At 48.1% G+C, this 12,027-nt stretch overlaps 3 protein-coding genes across 7 annotated transcripts in view; 1 reads left to right on the top strand and 2 right to left on the bottom strand.

Annotated features, from left to right (window-relative positions):
* Window positions 1-1,665, bottom strand: part of LOC102199386 (P2Y purinoceptor 14) — a 14,027-nt gene extending 12,362 nt beyond the window's left edge. The window contains exons 1-2 of one of the 4 annotated variants that reach the window (XM_013911969.1): window positions 1,636-1,665; window positions 374-532 (exon numbers count right to left, since the gene is read on the bottom strand). The gene's annotated coding sequence lies outside the window, so the exon portion shown is untranslated. Of the gene's footprint in view, window positions 1-373; window positions 541-1,061; window positions 1,125-1,635 lie in introns of those variants that run through there. The other 3 variants (XM_005737473.1, XM_005737471.1, XM_005737474.1) reach the window with 3 other exon arrangements.
* Window positions 1,666-1,795: 130 nt separating this feature from the next.
* Window positions 1,796-9,509, top strand: shkbp1 (SH3KBP1 binding protein 1). Of its 2 annotated transcripts, XM_005737476.2 has the most exons (17): window positions 1,796-1,981; window positions 2,874-2,927; window positions 3,230-3,275; window positions 3,359-3,491; window positions 3,575-3,655; window positions 4,057-4,227; window positions 4,320-4,410; window positions 4,844-5,034; window positions 5,141-5,256; window positions 5,373-5,460; window positions 5,689-5,805; window positions 5,957-6,127; window positions 6,246-6,401; window positions 6,557-6,653; window positions 7,068-7,252; window positions 7,349-7,451; window positions 7,644-9,509. In XM_005737476.2, exons 1-17 carry the CDS (start codon window positions 1,926-1,928, stop codon window positions 8,359-8,361), a joined length of 2,574 nt encoding a protein of 857 aa, XP_005737533.1. In that variant the 5' UTR covers window positions 1,796-1,925; the 3' UTR covers window positions 8,362-9,509. The 2 variants fall into 2 exon arrangements, with proteins under 2 accessions (XP_005737533.1, XP_005737534.1); XM_005737477.2 differs by lacking the exons at window positions 1,796-1,981; window positions 2,874-2,927 and adding an exon at window positions 2,973-3,086.
* A 735-nt stretch (window positions 9,510-10,244) lies between these two features.
* esrrd (estrogen-related receptor delta) overlaps window positions 10,245-12,027 on the bottom strand; it is a 7,630-nt gene continuing 5,847 nt past the window's right edge. The window contains exon 8 of the mRNA XM_005737470.1: window positions 10,245-11,251. Within this exon, the coding sequence (XP_005737527.1) occupies window positions 11,013-11,251 (239 nt within the window). The 3' untranslated portion in view covers window positions 10,245-11,012. The remainder of the gene's footprint in view (window positions 11,252-12,027) is intronic.

The raw sequence follows: 12,027 nt of genomic DNA, 5'->3' as shown, positions 1-12,027 counted from the left end.
AAAAAAAAAGACAGAAGTACAAAAGAAAAGTGCAACGATGACAGTGGGCTGTGCAAAAGTAACTCAGTGTGTGTGTGTGTGTTCCTGTCCAGCTATCTTTGTGAGGACCAAAAGCTGCATTCTACTATACTTGTGAGAACCAACAGTCCCTTGTGAGGACACACTCACCGGTCCTCACAAGTTTGAAGCCTTTTTGAGGCTCAAAATGTGGTTTTAGTGTCAGAGTTACAATTAGGTTATGGTTTAGGGTTAGGCATTAATTTTTAATGGTTAGGGTAAGGGGCTAAGGAAACCATTATGTCAGTGAAGGTCCTCACTAAGATAGCTGAACAGCCTGGGTGAGGAAACTTTCTCAGTATGGCAGTGAGGGTACCTTTGCCAGAAGGAAACCGGGTGAAGTAGACAGAACAGCCTGGCTATGCTCTTCATCTCTCAGCTGGTCCTGCGTAGCTCTTCCTCATGTATCGCTGAACTTGTCCTGGTGTATCATCAAAAGCCTCTGAATCTGTCAGCCTGTCCTGACTGTGGACACCTGCCGTCCTCGGAGGAAATCAAACACGACAGTTAGCAGAATATTCAGAATTTACCTTTTTCTTAGACTCGCTTTTATAATTAATAATAATATTAATATAATTAATAACTTCTGCTGAGGTTTTGTTACACTTTGGATTTGTCTGGGCCTCACGCTTCAATTTTTGCGCCCTCTAGTGGTTAAAATACTTCACCACAGGTGTTTGTCGCCCAGGACTGGTGTTTAATCCTGAATGATTGTATTTGTCAGACCCTGATGCAGACTTGGAGTCAACACATGTTGGTCTGGTTTGCTCATTGAATTATTCCAAGAATAAGTCTGTTACATGATTTCATCCTGAAAAGATTTTTGTGAAAAACTATTAGATCTCCTTCTGATTTCACTCTTTTACTCACTAACATGTTTCAAAGATGTGTCCGGCTGCCTCGCCTCTGTCAGTGCGCCCCAGGGTGGCTGTGGCTACAATGCAGCTGCCATCACCAGTGTGTGAATGTGTGTGTAAAGCGCTATAGAAGTACAGCCCACTTACCATTTATATCCCCATCATGAAGTCTGTCCTTCTACTGAGCCTCTGCACACTCCCCACACTTTCATTTAGTTTCATTTCTTTTCATATTCTGAAGTCTGCAGATTTTCTCTGATTGGTTTCATTTACAGTCACGTGAACAGGACTGAAGGAGTGGAGTAGTGGAGAGCTGCAGCACTTTCACTTTAAAGATCAGAGGCTGACATCAGAAAATGACCTTGCGATGGTCACCTGAATATATTTTGCTGAGGTCTGAACTTTGAATGAACCCCTGCAGCCGCTTCTTTCATTCTGTCGGACATTTACCTCTGGGCTTGGGATCATCGGTCTTATTTACATACAATATTTTAAATAAGGCCATATCAACAACAACAACAACAACAATAATAATAATAATATGTCCTATTGAATAATATTTACAGTTTTCAAAAAGCCAAAAAGTTTTCTGAATTGATTTGCCTGTAAAGAAACAAAGATACTAAATGCAGAGGTGCAGGCTTTGACTTTAAAATTAAACATACTCCGGTATTCCTTATCTCTTTTTAGTTTTTAATCAATTAACTTTGTTTTTATTTACCTTTAAAAACAAGTCTCCATTTTGTTTTCTTCTGTTTCCCCCAGGAACTGGTCTTCGGTCCTGATCCAGTCAGACTCCGGGCTTTGGTTCATTGTGTGCCCCGGATCCGGCGCTCCCGGCCGGGTTTCTCCGCGGGTAGACCGAGGCCATAACGCGGCCATTATACCCCGCCCCTCTGTCCGACCTCCGGAAGCCGGCTTAAAGCACAACGGAAACGGAGTTTATCACCGAAAAATGGATTAAAACTGTGTCTTTGGCGGTCATTGTCGGAGTCTCCGGGCCTTTAGAGGATGTCCACCACGGCGAGGAGCGGAGACATCATCCACCTGAACGTCGGAGGGAAGAGGTGAGACCCAGGAGTGCCTGCTAACCCGGCTAGCTCCCGCGGCTAACATGGAGGATCCATTATCGGACAGACTGCTTCCAGTATCATAGTGTAGTAATGTTCTCTAAAGTATCTCTGCGCTAAGACATTAAACACGTTTTATAACCCCTTCTATTGCACAGTATACTAGATGTTTTTAACCCGGTTATAAAGTCCGTGTTTCGCGCTTTGTGAGTTTTTCCAGCCCCGCACTTTGTTATTGTTAGCTAGCATAACTTTGTGCCAGGTTCTGGTGTGAGCAGAGGAGAGAAACAGGAAACTAGCCGCTGTAAGCTAGCTGTACTGCGCACATTAAACATATAAACGACGAATAAATAATAAAGTTCAGATTTACTTCAGTAAGAGTTTATATTTGGCCTGTTTAACGTAAATAAATTAAAACTATGCTGTCCGACAATGGAACTGTTAAAGTTAGCAAAACAGGTTTGTCTTTTGTTGAAAGGCAGGTGATGTCAGGTACATGTTCACCTATTAAACATGTCAGAGTCAGGCAGAGGGACTGTTTAAGTCAGGAGTGTTTATAAAGACTGAAGCTCATCGCTCTTTTTTTATTCAGTGTTTAGTGATAAAATATTGATCTTTAACCAAGACACGGATGCAGGAAATCACGGTGTGCTGGAGCGCAGCAGGGCGACAATTTCATGTCCGTTAGTAAAAACGGATGTAAAAGTTTCTCGGTGCTCATTAGACTTTAATGTGCACCTGTGACTCCGTGCACGAGGCGCAGGTATCACCAGGGTCAGATAAGGAGTGAAAGGTCAGTGAGGAGGAGGAGAGGGGAGCTGTTCACACTGCTGTTATTTCTGTTGTTTTATGACAACACGAGAGTCAACGAGTGTGTGTTTGCTTTCAGGTTCAGCACCTCCCGCCAGACGCTCACCTGGGTCCCTGACTCCTTTTTCTCCAGGTGGGTCAGAGAGGGAGACCCTGGCTGTCGGGGGCCTTTAGGTTACTTTCTCTGGACTACATGCACTTCACTCCCTAAAAGCTGATTTTGAGCTGGACATGCTAAAAGTCTGCTCATTTGGTCGAATGTGTGCAGAAACATGCATGTTAATATGCGTACGTGAGCTAGTCTGTGATGTGATGAAATTGTCGTGTAAGTGAAATGAAAGGCAGATGTGACTGAACTAGTTCTTGTATTTTGGAAAGCTGAGTTTGCTGGTTTCTGACGTCTTGATGGTTTCTTTGGGGGTTTTCTCTCTTCAGCCTTTTGAGCGGCCGGATCTCGACTCTGAAGGATGAAACTGGAGCTGTAAGTAAAGCTCCTCTTCCTCATGTCCCCGCATGCTTTTCCTCCTCGCGATAACTGCGTTTGTCCCTCCTCTCTCGCTGTAGATCTTCATCGACAGGGACCCCTCCCTGTTCGCGACCATCCTCAACTTCCTGCGGACCAAAGAGCTCCACCCGCGCTCCATCAACGTGCACATGCTCATGCACGAGGCCGAGTTCTACGGCATCACACCGCTCGGTGAGGCTGGACCGCACTCTGAGCTGAGCACGTAAAGCCGCAGACGTCGCTAAACGTTCTTCATCACTTTGTTTTTGGAACAGTGCGTAAGCTGCAGCTGTGTGACGAGCTGGACCGGTCGTCCTGCGGAAACGTGCTTTTCAACGGTTACCTGCCACCTGCAGGTACAGCTGTCCTCACAGCACACCTGACCCCCACCTCACAGGGCCTTCAGGAAGTTTAAATGCACAACACATAATTTATGCAGGTGTTAGGATGCTTTCTATAAAAATGTAACTAATTTTAAAAAATATTGTAATTAAATATCTTAAAAAACTTTAAAATGCTTTATTAGGTAAGATTTTCATACAATGTGAGCATGTCTGTATTTATTATATACGAATCATTGCAAACTTAAAAAGTTGTTATGATTAAAATAACGAAATCTTTTCTGTTTCAGATAAAATGTGCCGCAGGAGGCTCATCACTCGCATAAAACGATGCAAATATAATTAATGTCCTGTTTCTAACTGAAACGTGGAGGCGTGATCCTGATTCACAGCTCCTTCTGTCTGTGTCGTCCCAGTGCACCCGGCGAAGCGTCGGAACCGTCACAGCGTGGCCGGGTCGCAGTTCATGGCGGGCCGCGTTGTTCCTGTAGAGCGAGCGCCGGTCCGACGCAGCAACACGATGCCTCCGAACCTCGGGAATTCTGGGATACTGGGAAGAGGCATGAACGAGGATCGGACGTCAGGAGGTCGGCACGTTAAATAATGCTGCTTTATTTTGTACTTTTTTAAGATCGGAGGGACGTGGTGGGAGTTTCATTGTGTGTGTGTGTGCGTTCAGGGCACTCATCTGACCCCGGCATGGTTCGGATCATCTGCGGCCATCATAACTGGATCGCTGTGGCCTACGCGCAGTTCGTGGTCTGCTACAGGTAAACGCGTCACATGACCTCTGTTGTTTATTTGTTTTCACGTGACTGGGAGCGGCTCAGACACATCGGCACATCCTGCTGCATCCACACCTCCGTCCGAGCATCTGTAGCGGTTTCAGTAACACCGTGAGCCTCCTTAGAGAGACGTGCACACACGTGCGCACAGGTCACTGCTGCGTGCTCTCACACACCTTTAACTGCAGGTCGCAGGTCATTTATCACCCGTTTAAATTTGACTGTAGTCTGAGGTTTGCGTTAATCTCAGATTAGCTAATACTCGGGCCAAGGCCCAATAATCCTTATTCCATACTGAGTCGTCCCATCAGTTTGTAGTCTGTCAGAGAAGTGGGGGGAAAAAGCTGTTTTAGCTCCTCCCACTGTAAGCTAACTGTCTTCTGATTGGCTGTCCCTCTCCTCCCGCCTCCTCTCTCAGGGTGAAGGAGTCGACCGGGTGGCAGCAGGTCTTCACCTCTCCCCGCCTCGACTGGATGATCGACAGAGTCGCGCTCAACGCCAAAGTGATGGGCGGGTCACTGGGAGACAACGACAAGATGGTGGCTGTCGCCTCGGTGACGGAGATCATCCTCTGGTCCATTTGCCCTGATGGCAACGGCAATGAAATCGGTACGAGTTTCTGCGCAGTGTTCCCGGGAATCGGGACGTAGGTTCGATGAGCTGCTCGGGAAACGTTCCCAGTAACAAAAACAAACTGGTTTCTCCCTCCCCGCAGGCGTCTTCAGTCTCAATGTCCCCGCTGAGGCTCTCTTCTTTGTTGGTAACCAGCTCATCGCCACCAGCCACACGGGGAAGGTGGGGGTGTGGAACGCAGTCACCAAACACTGGCAGGTGGGTGGAGACGCTCTCAGATGGTCGCTTCAGTGGAAGTGCTGAAGCCTGAACACCTGCCGAGGGAGCTGATTGGACCAAGTCTGCTTCACACATGTTCTCTGTGACCTTTGCAGAACCAGGATGTGGTTCCCATCAGCAGCTACGACACCGCCGGCTCCTTCCTTATCCTGGGCTGCAACAACGGCTCCATCTACTACATCGGTAAGAAGCTGCAGATTGATGAGTCGGATCAACTGAAAACTGCTCAGTACGAGTATAAATTCATCAGATTGTTGGCTCGTGGTCATTAATTTACCAACCAGAACCTGAATCTGTTCAGTAAATGCTGCGGGCCACTCTCACCAGCTTTCATTGGGAGGCTTTGGCTTCACGACTTGACAGATGTTTAAAAAGTCCCCGCTGTTCACGATGTCCCTGTTTGCTGGTCAGATGTTCAGAAGTTTCCTCTGAGGATGAAGGATAACGACCTGCTGGTGACGGAGCTGTACAGAGACCCGACCGAAGACGCCATCACCGCTCTCAGCGTCTACCTCACACCCAAAACAAGTACGGAGACACTGACACTGCTGCTAATACAACCACTGCAGGGCGTCAGTTTTCTCCACATTCCTTCACCTCCGTCTGTTAGAGACGAGTCAGGGAAAGTCTTATTTTTCATGTTCCTGCAGCCGTCTCACACTTAGCCCGGTTTGCTCAGGTGACAGCGGGAACTGGATCGAGATTGCGTACGGGACCAGCTCGGGGACTGTTCGCGTCATCGTCCAGCATCCAGAGACCGTGGGCTCAGGGCCTCAGCTTTTTCAGACCTTCTCTGTCCACCGCAGCCCCGTCACCAAGATCATGCTGTCGGAAAAGCACCTCATCTCAGGTACGAGAATCGCCTCGTCTTGGAAACTGGCGTTCTGTGTCGAATGCAGGGCTTAAGCTGATGTCTGCAGCTCGTTCATGGTGTCGTTGTTTCTGAGCTCCTCTTCGTCGTCCTTCAGTTTGTGCAGATAACAACCACGTGCGGACGTGGACGGTGACTCGCTTCAGAGGAATGATCTCCACCCAGCCGGGGTCCACGCCGCTCACCTCCTTCAAGATCCTCAGCCTGGACGACGTGGACGGGCACGGAGGCTGCAGCGCCGGCACCGAGATCGGTAACTGTCACCCCGATCGCAGTGCGAGCTGCAGTGTTTGAGGACTGTAGCTCTGCTGCTGTAATGAAGCGATGGAATTCATCAAAGACAATCAAACTTTGACTTTGTCAGATTTCTTCAGATCTCCTTTCGTTTCACTGTCTCGTTGGTTTCAGGGCCGTATGGAGAGAGAGACGATCAGCAGGTGTTTATCCAGAGAGTCGTTCCCGACACGGATAAACTCTACGTCCGGTTGTCCTCCAACGGGAAGAGGTGGGAGAGCCGTAGACACTTGTAACCCACCTGGTTATAACTGTGTGTGGTCAGTTTAGTTTTAGGATCCCCGTTCGCTCCTGCAGTAACAGTAGCTGCTGTTCCTGTTCTGTACATGCATGAAAGACAAACAACACAATTAAAAACAACAACACTGTCCTCGGCGTCACATTGGTTCAACAAGGAGGTAACGAAACACGCCGCCTGTCTGTCGACTGGCGTGTAGAGTATTGACGTCCATGTTGGAAAGTAAACGTAATAACAGAACAACCCGCGAGCACACGATGTGTGATCATGTGACACTGAAGGTTAAAGAACGTTTAGAACCAAACGTCTGTTAAGACCAAAATATCGTGTGTGTGTGTGTGTGTGTGTGTGTGTGTGTGTGTGTGTGTGTGTGTGTGTGTGTGTCAGGGTATGTGAGGTGCGTTCGGTGGATGGGACCTCCATCACGGCCTTCATGGTCCACGAGTGCGAGGGCTCGAGCCGCATCGGCTCTCGGCCGCGTCGCTACCTGTTCAGCGGCCACAGCAACGGCAGCATCCAGATGTGGGACCTGACCACCGCCATGGAGATCGCCGGCAAGGTCGACATCAGAGGTAAAACTCCAGACTCGTGATGTAGAAGAACAACTTCTTGTGCTCTGCGGTTAGTTAGCAGCTGATCAACATGGGTTCTCATTGGCTGTTTGGCAGCACTGGGCGGACCCACAGAGGAGGAGCTGCTGGAGCTGCTGGACCAGTGCGACCTGGCTCTGACCAGAACACCTGACAGCACACCCCGAGCTTCCACCTGCAGGTAGAGTTCCCTCCCACTGAGCCTCATTCACACAGGGTGATGCGGTGCAGAGTCCACGTTCTTCTTTGGTGTTTCTATTTTGACAGATGACTTCTAATCTCGCGTCTTTGATGGATGCCATTGGTCGTTTGCAGTCGTAAACATCATGCTCTTACTGTGGTTGCTGACTTGTGTCACTTCCTGTTCCTGCAGCCTTCACTCTCAGCTCAGCGATGCCTTCAGGACAGAGCACCTTCGCTCTATGGGAGGAGGACGAGGTGCAGCCGGAGGTTCGGGTTCGTCTGCGTCGCTGTACGGCAGCCTCCCCCGCCAGGCTCCGCCCCCCGTTCCCTTCGCTAAACCTGCCCGAGAAGCTGGCCTTTCACCTGGACTGCAACAAGGCCCCTCCTACCCCACCTGCAGCCAGACCAGCAGCCCCCGTCCCCTCAGGCATCTGGACCGGGACAAAGAATGTGGGTCTGTGCGCAGGGGGAGCTTTGTTGAGCGCTGCCAGGAGCTCGCCAAGGGTTCAGAGGCGGCTGTGAGCGTAGGGTTCCCGCCGGGGTCAGAGGGCATCAGGCGGAGCCTGGCGGTGTGCAGTGAGTTGGAGGCCAAATTCGGCCTTAGGACCCCTCCCACCTTCACTGTACCCCCTGCTGCTCGACATTCACCTGGACCGCCATCATCGCTGTCCTCGTCACCGCTCTCCTCGTCATTACACCGCAGGACCTCACCCGCTTCCCCGCCGAGCCCTGCCTCCGCAGCAGTGAGTCCGACCCGTTCTCAGGCATCTGTCTCCCCTCGCCACAACACTGCGGCGTCACCCGTTGATTCCTCGGGGACCCCCGAGAGTCCCCCAGGTCCCGACAGCCCCACCCCTTCTGGCCCGCCCACCAGCCCCAAACCACATATGAATGAGACCAGCTTCTGATTGGCTGATCTGCCTGAGAGCTTCGGGTTCAGGTGGACACACGATGGCTGAAAAAACTGAAAACATGACTAAAAGCTGTTGTCAGGTGAGACGTGAAGAAGAAAATGATACGATCAGCTCCTCCGGTGGTTTTTGATAACGGCTGCAGATCCACCTTCAGTCTTTATTTCAGGTAAAACAAGAAAAGGCCCCAAGGCGAGGAGAAGTAACCTCTTTGGCACAAAAGCGTCTTTTAATTAGAATTGGATGGTTGTGACAGGATGAAGACCAGGTCAGAGCTGCTGCAGGAAGCCTGGGTTTGTTTGAACCACGTCAGCATGCTGATGCGTCGCTGTTATCAGAGTAACCTGTCGCACTGTAACGTCACAGTTCAGCTTCTGGCAGCTGAAGAGACGGACGCTTCCTTCGGGAGGCGGTGGAGACCAAAAACTGAGCTAAAAGCGTAAAATCCCAAACGGAGACTCCTCAGGTGATCGAGCACAAAGCTGTTTGTAGCTTTTCTAACCAGCACTCTTTCTAACTTTTCTAACAGACTTCGCAGTTTTGTCTTTTTATTTCATTTGTATGTTTGCTGACTTACCGACCCTGAACGTCTCACAGCTGCTTTGAGGAAACCTGATAATTCCCCAGAATCTCCAGGAACTTCCCTGGAACAAAAACTAATTTGCAGATGAAATAAAATAATTAAAGGGTCAAAAACTGAAGCGATTTGAAGGGAACTGAATCTGTGTGCATCAGGACTCATTTCCCTGTTTGGGTCTTCAGGTCTCTGAAACCGCCTTTGAAGGTTTTATGAACTCTACATGTTTACTCTGGACGTTTTCAAACTCATCATGTCACCAAAATATCAAAAATCCAATTTAAATTTAAAGTCTGAGCTCGTTTGGAGCTCATTCCCTGGGAGTGCAGAGGGTGTAACTGTTTAGGTTTTCTGTAGTACACTTGATGGCCAGCAGGGGGAGACTCCAGTACAGGAATGTTAGGGGTGCAGCTCACCTGTTACCCAATTTCGTCATGGTGCGTTCAGGGCTGTCAGGCGATTATTTTTCACGACTTTCTACTGTTTCTCAGATTTTGTAAGTTACCTATGAATCCTGATGATGCATTAATAATCCTAATCAATAATAAACAATAATATATCACTCAAAGCACGGAGTCCTTTTTCTGCTGCATTGGTGCTTTTATGGGGAAAATGTATTTCCAGGAAGCCTCAGAGTAAACCGGTGATTACAGGAAAACTGCGTCTTCCTCCTTTACTGTGATGAAGCAGAGCCGCCTGCTGCCCACAGTCTTCCTCGGGTAAGCGGACCTCAGACACGGGTTAGTTTCTGATGTTCGCTCAGCTTTGAACACACTTTTAGCTTCAGCCTGTCGCTCTGTTTGCTTTGAGCTGTTTCGTGGTTCAGGCTACATACACTGCATTTTTTATGAGTACTTGACGTTTGTGGTATTTACGCTGCTATGACTGCATTTCCCTGTGGGAATAATAAAGTCTGAGGTACAAGATGAAGATTTTACAGTGACAAATTGACAAACTCCACGAGGTCTTCGCTCTTAAGTTTTACTTTTCTTTTTTTTTTTTTTTTAAATATGTTTAACTTAACTGTTATTTTATTATGTCTATATTTTATTATTTATTAATAATATATCATTATATTATGTATATTGTTTGAAATGGTGAAAAACTAGAGAGAGACTTCCACAGAGGATGACAAATTTCTAGTTTCCTACGACCTGTGAATGCAGCATCTTCAGCCATTAGGAATCTGTATTAATGTTTTTAATGGTTTCCAACTCTGTGCTTACAGCTCAGCTCGTGTTGTAAAGACTCATGTCTTAGAGACATGACGAGATATTTTAGAAGATAAAAGATGAGCACCTGATTTTATTCCAAAAGCTTTAATTTATTGTTATAACAAACAGCTCTGACACAGTAAACATCCATTTAAACGACGACTCAGCATCGCAGTTTGATCGCGTCATCGTGGAAAAATGGATATCCCACAAAAATATTTTAGTTTATAAAAATAAATTTAAATCTGACTCTAGATATGCCCACCTTTTCCTACAGGAGGCGGAGCTTAAAGAAGTGTTTGCTGATTGGTTAAAGTGGCTCTGTTCTGCTTTCCTGTTCATAATAAACATGAGCCAAGTTTCTAATAACAACTTCAGTGAGACGAACACTCTGCTTCAAACTTTTTTTTTCTGATGTTGGTCTGTGTGATGTCACAGAGGATATCCCTACTGTAGTCATCTCAGACATAAAGGCCCCGCCCACTCGCCGTTCAAACATTTAAGTAGGACGGTAGCCCTTAAACAGGGAGTAGCTTGTTTGAGACAGAGGCCCAGTATCAGACAAAGAAGGGTTATTCTGAACTGTGACTCATGCAAAGCTGCCCTAGCAGAACCCACGCTGCAAATGAGTAGAACGGTTCCACTTTAATGTTTTCTGATGAAAAGCTGTAACGCTGGATCTTTGAGCAGAAGTGAGCTTTACTGAGCAGGAACGGTCCCATAAACAAAAAATACGGAAGCTCATTTCTGCCAAAAAACAAACATCATGATACAAAAATATAACTTCTCTGAAAGCTAAAAGTCAAGTGCATTGGGTCATTTTACAGTCTCCCCGATAAATGGCCGACAGGATGCGGTCAGGCCTTGGCGTTGAGCATCTCCAGCAGCAGTTTGTGGATGGGGACGTGGCGATGGCGGTGCAGCCGCAGGAAAGCCTGCACGGCTCGGTCGGCGGTCTGTCGTAGCAGGGGGAGGGTCATGAGCAGCCGTCCTGCTCGGTGCTGCTCCCGGCGGGACGACTCGTAGTCCTGCAGCGCCTCGTGGAGCCCGTCCTGAAACCTCTGCACCGAGTCCGGGCAGTCCACCGGGTCGGCGTCTGACAGACGGACAGACGCAGGTTAGAGTGCTTCCTCGCTCATTACACCCAGCATGCTCAGCTGTATCAGGACAAACGACCAAAACACTCTGCTACAAACACAAAGTGCAGTTCCTCTCATGGCCACTTGAGGCTCTGGTCTAAATATGGTCACTAGTGGCTCCAAAAGTCTCTCACCTACATCATGTGAGGTCATGTGATTGGTTGGTTTTGTGTTAGCAGGAAAACTGAACTGGTTATGGATGAGTTTGCATGAAACTGGACATCCGATGGTGGAGGACGTGCGCAGTGTCAGACTGCTTTAGTTTTTAAAGACTGGGTCCTGTTCACGTCTGTAAATCACAGACTGGAACGTTTGGGTGCTGCTTGTTAATCAGCTCAATATGTTTCCCCTGATCGACTGATCAGAAGCTGTGAGTGTGTCTGCACGTCTGAGCCTGAGCATCTGCAGGTTTAGGACGGCTGTGCAGCCACAGGCCTGTCTGCCAGTCTGTTTATTGATCTGAGGCTGAGACAGTGAGAGTCTGAGCAGACTTCAGTGTTATTGATCGGCTGCTCCTCGCCTGCAGCCTCCAGCGCCGCCACTAAACGCTCTGCTGACCACTGAACTGCGACAGAGTGAGAGCCACAAAACTAATTCAAGTCTGGGATTAATCAATACTGCTGTTTCAGCTCCCAGAGTCTGATCAATATCAATAACTACTCCTCTAAGATCAATGAGTGGAGTGGTTATTGTGGTAAAATCAATATCTGAGTTCATGCTGGAGCTCCTCAGC

Source organism: Pundamilia nyererei, unplaced genomic scaffold (genome assembly GCF_000239375.1).
Source record: "Pundamilia nyererei isolate P.nyererei 1_Seehausen unplaced genomic scaffold, PunNye1.0 scaffold00076, whole genome shotgun sequence".
Classification (NCBI taxonomy): domain Eukaryota; kingdom Metazoa; phylum Chordata; class Actinopteri; order Cichliformes; family Cichlidae; genus Pundamilia; species Pundamilia nyererei.
Note: the sequence above shows the minus strand (reverse complement) of the source record. Positions and strands in the feature narration are given on the sequence as shown.

Bases quoted from the DNA above. Each gene is read 5' to 3' on its own strand.
- shkbp1 (XM_005737476.2), top strand. From the start codon at position 1,926: ATGTCCACCACGGCGAGGAGCGGAGACATCATCCACCTGAACGTCGGA. The intron at 3,492-3,574 runs GTGAGGCTGGAC...TTTTTGGAACAG, and splicing joins CTACGGCATCACACCGCTCG to TGCGTAAGCTGCAGCTGTGT. The intron at 4,411-4,843 runs GTAAACGCGTCA...CTCCTCTCTCAG, and splicing joins CAGTTCGTGGTCTGCTACAG to GGTGAAGGAGTCGACCGGGT.